General features: G+C 42.8%; 1 protein-coding gene across 3 annotated transcripts; it reads left to right on the top strand.

Annotated features, from left to right (window-relative positions):
• Positions 1–545: 545 nt before the first annotated feature.
• On the top strand, positions 546–8431 carry LOC118210641 (transmembrane protein 43). 3 transcript variants are annotated; one of them, XM_035386978.1, is made up of 12 exons: positions 546–820; positions 1615–1749; positions 1959–2093; positions 2303–2397; positions 2487–2536; positions 2764–2833; positions 3895–3965; positions 4147–4271; positions 4829–4903; positions 5044–5145; positions 5895–6012; positions 6821–8431. In XM_035386978.1, the coding sequence occupies exons 1-12, from the start codon at positions 809–811 to the stop codon at positions 7021–7023; spliced, it is 1191 nt and encodes a 396-aa protein (XP_035242869.1). In that variant the 5' UTR covers positions 546–808; the 3' UTR covers positions 7024–8431. The 3 variants fall into 3 exon arrangements, with proteins under 3 accessions (XP_035242869.1, XP_035242870.1, XP_035242871.1); XM_035386979.1 differs by having other exon boundaries at positions 546–825; XM_035386980.1 differs by lacking the exon at positions 1959–2093.
• The last annotated feature ends 475 nt before the right edge of the window (positions 8432–8906 follow it).

Here is an 8906-nt window from a genome sequence, read left to right as displayed (position 1 = left end):
TGTGTGTGTGCGTGTGTGAGAGAGAGAGAGAGAGAGAGAGAGAGTGAGTGAGAGAGAGAGAGAGAGCCAAGGTGGGGGTTTCCTCACTCAGCCACAAAAGCTGTGTTTAAAGGGGGGGGGGGGGGGGGGGATGGGGGGTAGGTTGTGGTGAGTTACAGAGCAAATTGCAGTTAGTAGAAGTCACATCAAGATAATGTCCGAACAGTTAACAGACATCTTATTACTTGTTTCTTGGGTGTACTTTGGATTGCTGATTTTAAGGTGAACACAAAAACCATCATATCCTGTGGCACCTTGCCATACACCAAGAGACTTTCAGCTTTCGTATTTCTATATTGAAGAATAATATAGAAACACGCCAAGAAAAATCTAAATCATTTCAGAGGGCAACAATTCCAAAAAAAAGTGGTCACATTAAAACCCTGGTACAACGTACTCAAGGCAGTATCCTCAAGTACAGCTGGACCTCAACAATAACTACATTTCCCAAAAAGCCTCTGAAGAACCAGCTGATGTCCATTCACCCTATCAAATCATAGCACGATACAGGCGTCAACTTCCTGCAAGATCCTAACAACTTCTGATTTATATGACATTTCCAGGATTGCAGTTTAGGGTAGTTGAGTGTCCTGTACTGTTCTACAGTTTAAAAACCTAACGTGCATTTGTTCAGCGTCCTAGTGGTTACGAGATGATCGAATAATTATATAATCAGCCGCGAGTTTAGTAACTGCATTAATAGTATTTCCAGTTCATCTCCCAAAGGACTTCTTGCAAAAAGCAGAGTGGGTGTGGAAATAGTGAAAGTATGTCGGAACCGGTACGGTAAGAAGTTTCCACTCTTGGTTATAAATGAACACAAATGTGAAAATGAAAAATGACGTCCACAGACTATCTAGCTAATCGAATCCAGCGTTCCACCATAGCGAAAACATAATTAGTCTAAGTTAATTTAATACCTGGGGAGTTGTGGGTTAGCTAACCCTATGCAGCTGCAGGCGTTGCAAATTACTGCCTAACTAGGTCCGAACAATCGAACATTCTTTGAATGTCTAGAATGTGTAATTCACACAAAAATAGCTGCAGAATAAATCTGGTTCATGGTGACATTTTTAAGGTTATCATCATTAACGTTACAGTAAACGAAATCATACCAACTGCACTGCAACTCGTTTAAATAATCTTACACTGAAATAATAATGTGCACGTTTTAACCGGCCTGAGCATGACCTTTAAGTAAATTAAAAATATCAAAAGGAGATCTGGCTGATATTCATTTGAGCAGTTCCGATACCGCTAATGCTGCAGTTTTTCTTCGTATTTTTGTAAAACAATAATGAACCATTTCAATAAGAGTACAAGGTTGGAATCCAAAGCTACTTCATTATTAAAAGGAATCCATTGGTCCCGTGATTTTGGCCATGTTCGTTGTAGTAACTTGTGGATATGTTTAAAAGACTATTATAGACAGAACCAATGATGAACCATTATACATTTATGTATATGGGGCGTGACAATACAGAATTTTCTCAAACTAATTCACACATATTTTGGTCAAGTGACAGTGTTTTTCCATGACTGCTCTCTTTACTTTAGTTTACATTCTGCCCACAGATCAGGGACACGCATACGCGTGTCAGCAGCCAATCAAAGCCCGGGTTCCTGGAGCGCCTCAGCGAGACGTCTGGAGGAATGCTTGTGGGAGTCTCTTTATTCCTGCTGTCATTTTACGTGCTTTTCACCAATGAGGTACAACTAACTCGAACTGCCCTGCAGTTACCCTTGATGTGAAGAGCAGTTTGTGTCTTTTGTTTTTAATGTAGTGTCACCCCCTACAGGGCAGAGTGATGTTTTTGCATGTTTTGAGGGTTGCCCTCTGTGTGCCTGTAAGTAGTCGAGAGTGTTGCCACCTGTAAGGGTCTGTTTGTGTGATTTGTAAGGAGTGTTGCCCCCTATAGGGCAGGGCGATACGTGTCGCTGCTTCTTTGGATGAGGGTCTGTCACTGGTGGTGTCCTTGGAACCTTCTTTTGCTCCAGAAGTCCAGAATAATAACCACCTAATACATCTGTCTGCCCCCCTGCGCACTGCCCAGGTACAGCATCCAACACCACCTTTTCACTGCTCCTAGTAGTTACATCACCCTGTTTCTATCATCCTTACATGCTCCTCCTCTTCCTCAAGCATAGACAAACATATACATATACCATCTCACTTCGTCTCTCATACATACTCTCTCATTTTTGTGGACACACTTGTATGCAAACACCCTCACAAAACACACCACTGTGCTTCCCTTTCTAGCCCCTGCATGACCCAAACTACAGAGTGGCAGTGCATGCAGTCAAACTGAAGAGGCAGGTGGAAATGTACCAGTGGGTGGAGCACCAGGAGAGCAGGTGGGAGGAACTACAAGGACAGAGACCAATGAGATAGCACAGCATGTCCATCCTCCTCACTGAACCTTGATTGTTTTCCTCTCGTACAGAGACTATGAGGAGGATGGACAGACGAAGACTGAGACAACATACTCCTACAGTATGTAATGTGTACACACATTCACACACACACACACACACACACATGCAGACACACAATTTAAGAGGACAACATACTCCTACAGGGGGTATACACACACACACACACACACACATACAAGTACCCTACAGATTTAAACCTTCACACACAAGCACAGTGAGACTGCGTGAGACAGCATATTTCTACAGTGAGCACACACACTGATCGCTCCTCTCCCTCTTGCTCAGGTACAGAGTGGAGGTCAGACATCGTCAGTAGCAGGAACTTTGACAAAGAGATTGGGCACATTAACCCCAGGTAACATTCTCTATATTAACATCTTCATGCTGCTGTTCATTTATTAACCTTATTTACCCAAGCATTTGCACTGAGAAGTAGCTGAGTGTGAGGAATGTAGGTGAGTTAGAAATGCAAATAATTATGTATCAGCTTTTAGGGGGAAATTAGGCAAGTCAGCTTTAAGGGAAATAATTTGGTGAATGCATTGTATAACCAGTCAGCTATGATGAGCCTGCTTAGGCAGCCACATAAAGAGAGAAAGCAGTTCTGTTTCTTTATTAACTTCATTTTAAGCTGCATTTGGAAATTGAATTAATACAATCCCAAGACTGAAAAGATCTACACGGTGCCATCTTGATGGCTAGTCAGAGTAAAGATGTTCTTTGTGGCCAAATTTGTATACGGTGGCTATTTAAGTGCCATCCCAGCTCGGAATCTTTCTTCTCAAATGCATTCCCCTTGCCCTTTGCCACAAAGGTAGCATCAGCGCTTGGTGACCTCTCAGTCAAGACTGGACCTTTTCCCCCCCTTCACTCAGGGAACATTAGGGCCTGAGTGATGTTTGAAAATGTCAGATGAACAGTGGGTCACTGGTGCAAACTCAGTCCTGCCCCTACTCCAGAGAAATTCTGAAGCCCACAATACAGTTTGAAGTGCTTTTAACCAGGCCCACGCTCAACTTTAGCGCATGGACTCGGAAATGCGTACTGACACTGTGGCTTAGTACTGTAATCAGAGCGGGATGTTATTTACATCATATCCCAGGGGTTATGGGAAATCTGTGTAGTCCCCACACGCAACAAAATGAGATGTTTTTATTCCCTCCATTTCCTTGTCCCAAAAAAGACGGTGGCATGAGACCAACATTAGATCTGTGAACTCTCCCATACAGGCAAGGGGTTGATTCCCCACCGTGGCACTTTCTGTACACTTTCTTTCTCCCCCTGTTTGAATAAAAACAAAAATATGTCAGGAGAGTACAGTGTCTGCTCTCCTTAAAAAATGCATAGAATGTGAAAACTGTAGTGTCTGCAACATGAATTTAAAGGTAACAAATGTTTTGTACACCCCTGTTGCAGTGCGATGGCAGTGGAGAGTGTAACTGTGGTTGCTCCTGATGTCTGGGTGGGACGATTCTCTCTGTCCAATGGTAGGCTTTGAGCTTCCCTACAGTGCAACTTTGTGAAAGTGTGTGTCTAAGAGATTGTGTGTTTTAGTGTAAGTGAATGTGCGGTATGAGGGTTTCCACTGTGTGTATCAGTTTGTTTGTGGTAGAATGTGTGTTTATGTTTTTTTAGTGTATGTGTTTCTATAATTGTCTGGTCCCTCAGGCTTGGTGGAGAAGATTGACAACTTTGAGAGGCTGAGTTTGACTGTGCCCTCACCTGACCCTGATTCCTTCATCACAGTGGATGGAGACTTCTTTTACCATACTCCACACCCCAACCGACCAGAGGTCAGTACACACTTATACACACACACACACACACACACACACACACACACACACTCCACACCCCAACTGGCCATATACACAGACACACACACATTCCACACCCCAACCGGCCAGAGGTCAGTACACGCTTATACACACACACACTCCAGACCCCAACTTGCCAGAAGTCAGTACACACTTACACACACACACACTCCAGACCCCAACTTGCCAGATGTCAGTACACACTTATACACACACGCACACACACACTCCACACCCCAACCGGCCAGAAGTCAGTACACACTTACACACACACACACTCCAGACCCCAACTTGCCAGATGTCAGTACACACTTATACACACACACACACACACACACACACACACTCCACACCCCAACCTGCCAGAGGTCAGTACACACTTACACTCCACACATACATTGTTCTGTATGTGCAGTCTGTGACATAGTTTGCTCTATATGTGCAGTCTGTGACAGAGTTTGCTCTATATGTGCAGTCTGTGACAGAGTTCTGTATGGCATGCACAGACTAATAGATTTGCTTTGGATTCTCAGGTAGGGGATGTAAGAGTGTCTTTTTACTACGCGGGAATGAGTGGTGAGGGATCATACCCAAGACCTGCTCAGGTGGTGAGTATTGACGTTCTGCAAATTGTCCAGCAGGAAAGTCTGAGGTCAGTGTGTAGTGATTAGGTTATTTGGTCAATCTGTGGTCTCTGCAGATCAGTGTGTAGTGATTAGGTTATTTGGTCAATCTGTGGTCTCTGCAGGTCAGTGTGGTTGCGATGCAGAGGGGTGAACAACTGATGTCCTTTAAAACCAAGTCTGGAGAAAAGCTGGAGATTCTGTATTTGGAAGAACTGTCTGCCGAGGTATGTGTGTGCATGTGTGTGTACATGTGTATGTACTGTATGTGTGTGTGGTGTTCAAAACCAGGGTCAAATACTTAGTTGAATTACTTTATCCCTTTTAAAAGAAAAGATGCCCATAAATTTCCTGCAGATTATGAAACGACTGTAAAAGAAATAGCTATTTTTTCCAATATCGAGAACAAAATAATTATTTTATATTCTTGTACATTTTGGTTAGCAAACTGTTTTGTTGAAACTTCTCTGAATTCTAACTGTTGTACAGTAGGTGTTATGTATGCTGTATACCTGTTGTAGGAAGTGTTATGTGTGTGTTAAACCTTTTTCAGGAGGTGTTATGTATGCGCTATACCTGTTGTAGGACATGTTATGTATGTGCTATGCCTGTTGTAATAGGTGTTTGTGCCCTACCTGTTGTAGGAAGTGTTATGTGTGTGCAAAACCTTTTTCAGGAGGTGTCATGTAAATGGTAAATGGTAAATGGTAAATGGACTGCATTTATATAGCGCTTTTATCCAAAGCGCTTTACAATTGATGCCTCTCATTCGCCAGAGCAGTTAGGGATTAGGGGTTAGGTGTCTTGCTCAAGGACACTTCGACACGCCCAGGGTGGGGTTTGAACCGGCAACCCTCCGACTGCCAGACAATCGGTCTTACCTCCTGAGCTATGTCGCCCCTTCAGGGCCATACCTGTTATAGGAGGTGTTGTGTATGCACTATACCTACTGTTGGAGGTGCTTTACCTGCTGTAGGAGGTGTTTGAGCGGGAACATCAGGTGAACACCAGGCGTCTCTGGGCTCTCAGAGCTGCAGGCTGGGGGCTCATGTTCCTGGGGATCAGTCTGACCATGAGGATATTCTACACTCTGGGTAAGAGCAGAGCAAATCAGCATTGTCTTCCGCCTAGAAAATCTGTCCTCAACTTTGAATGACCCTGCATTATATTGAGCTAAAATGATCCTGTTTACCCACACACATGGTAAGATACAGATGACACGATACACAAGATGCATTGCCCTCTTACTGCACATTGTGTAAACATACACTTATGAATTAAGGGCATAGGCACAGTTTCTTTTTTGTGTTAAATGTAATTTCTGAGGGGTGTGTTTTCTCAGGTAAAATAGGCAGAAATTTCATATAATTTCTTTCCTAAAATGTGCTGAAGATCTGTCAGCTAGTGGAATAAGTAATGATGAGTTTGTTTAGTCACTGAAGTATACTTTACAAACCCTCCACACTTGGTGGTGGTCACATTCTACAAGTGTGCGGTACTCTATTGCCGTCGGTCGCATCACACACGTTTATGGCAAACTACATCTCTGGATCGGATCGGATAAATAGTCACTGTCACCAATATTCAATTCAGCATTTTAGGTCAATATTGGCCAATACTGATAACTAGTATCGGATCGTTGCATCCCTAGTTTGTATGTCACAGTGGAATATGTTGTAGATGATGATGTATTTGTACTTTACAGTTGAATGGGTGTATGTAATGATGTCTCTGTATGTTACAGTGGAATAGGTTGTAGTTAATTATGTATTTGTACATTACAGTTGAATGGGTGTATGTAATGATGTCTCTGTATGTTACTGTGGAATAGGTCGTAGTTAATTATGTATTCGTTCGTTACAGTTGAATCTGTGTATGTAATGATATGTTTGTATGTTACAGTGGACTGGGTTCCTGTCCTCAGAGAGCTTGTGAATTTGGGGCTGAAGATCTTCGCTCTCTGTGTCTCCTGCTCCCTCTCACTCCTCACCATTGCAGCCGGCTGGCTGTTCTACCGCCCCCTGTTGGCTATAGCCCTCACTGCACTGGCCCTATTACCTGTGCTCATCGCCCGCACCCGCACCCCACCAAAGAAGCACCAGTGAGCCCTCACCCCTGATCTCTCATCCCGTGTCACATTTACCAAGATTATTTAGAAACACCAGATGCTCACCACAAATGTTCCTTCACTCTTCTCCACTGCATAACTACAACAGTTTCTGCTGGTGATAGGAGTTACTGCTGCTTAATAGGAGTTCATAGGAGTTAAGGGGTGTGGCCACGGGCATGACAGCACTGCCACAGTTTCCAAGCCAGAGGGACAGAACTTTCAGTGTTAAGAACACAGAGTTAAGAATCTGGTATTTCTAAAGAATCTGTGTTTTCCAGGAACAGAAGAGAGTGAAATCACTATTTTCAGCAACCTCCCCCGTATTTTCTTGCAGCTCTTGCTCCTCCCTCTTCTTGTATTGGTACATGCGCTTGCTTTTCATTCTCCTCAGCAACAATAACCACAGATCAGTGGTCAGCCAAGGAGCAGAACCTTGGCATCATGATCAATACTGCCTGAGAAATTAAAAATAATAATTTAAAGAACAGAAGTGTGTATGGGTTTTGAAAAATTAAACCTTGCAGACCCCATAAAGGAAGTGGGTGTGTCCACTTGTAAATATGAAAATCACAAATAAGGGGGCATATCAGATGCCTGTTAGAATACAGCAGCTTTGAGTCTTTATGGGCTATCCCACTACCAGGGAGAACTCCATCATGTGGCACTTTAATGACATCATATATTAATGAGGCAAGCTACCAATGAAAAGCATTTATTTGGTGAATTTTATTTCTTGCCAGGCTTGGGATTTAGCATTTGGTCACAATTAAGCTTTTGTTAAAAAACAAAATTAAATGCAGTGTTTGTTCACTTTTAATGCCTTGTTATCTGACTGGGGAAGCTTTGAAATTTAAACACACACAATGTATGGATTTCATTCACCTTCACGTTACAAGCAGGCAAATCATGGGTGGGGGGGGGGGGGTGTAAATGCCTAGCACTGCGGTATGTTTACAGTAAAACCAAAGAAATGTTCTCTGATGTGCTATGTATTGGCTTATAGTAACTGCAGGCATGCACTTTGTGAGATGAAGAATTTGATTGGCTGACTGCTGCACTGTGTTTCACCAGGTGTGTAGAGACAGCACGGTGGAGCTGACCAACTGTTCCCCAGAACACTATACCATTGATTTTTACCAAACTAAAATATCAAAAAATTGAGACAATCAAATTAAATTGAAATTAATGATTTGTAAAGCGTCCAAAAAGTAGTATACTTGTTTTTGGAGAGGTTTGGGAGGTGGAACAGGTCTAGTAGTGATGCTGTGAGCTTGTCAAGCTCTGTATATTTTGACAACCTTGCTCATTGTGTGTAGTTGATTAGTCCTCACCCCCACCCCTTTGTATGCCCCTGCCCTATGATTTGTGTGTTTTCTACTCTTTGTTAATGTTTCTAATAAAAACCTGTTTATAAAAAAAATAATAATCATGTTGAAGTTAAAATGTCAGGGTCTTCCTGACTAACCTAAATTATTGGCTGAACCAACCTGTGAAAGAATGAACCCATTCATTGCAAATGCTCTAAAGCTGAGAAATAAAGTGTACAGAGTGCATAACCACAGAAACAGTCAACAGCACTCATTTAGTTCTGTGTTCTTCCCTACATCAGTCTGCCAAAATTCTGAAAACTGAAGATAACCCAGAGGATTATGGGAAAAGTCCAGATAGTTCACCACATACCTCATCCTGCAGACTGTTCAGCCCACTCTCTGCATCATTCCCGGTTACAAATACCCACATTAATAGGAAACACAGGATATTGCCAGTAAGTTCCTTCTGACAAGCCCTACTTATACACTGGAAACCTACCACACAGCCAGAGCCAGCTTGGCTCAATAAGCGGATGCTTAGAGCTCTTCGACCACCAGGGGGCCCCTA

Source organism: Anguilla anguilla, chromosome 13 (assembly GCF_013347855.1).
Source record: "Anguilla anguilla isolate fAngAng1 chromosome 13, fAngAng1.pri, whole genome shotgun sequence".
NCBI classification, from domain to species: domain Eukaryota; kingdom Metazoa; phylum Chordata; class Actinopteri; order Anguilliformes; family Anguillidae; genus Anguilla; species Anguilla anguilla.
The sequence above is the reverse complement of the archived record's forward strand: the minus strand, read 5'-3'. Positions and strand labels throughout refer to the sequence as shown.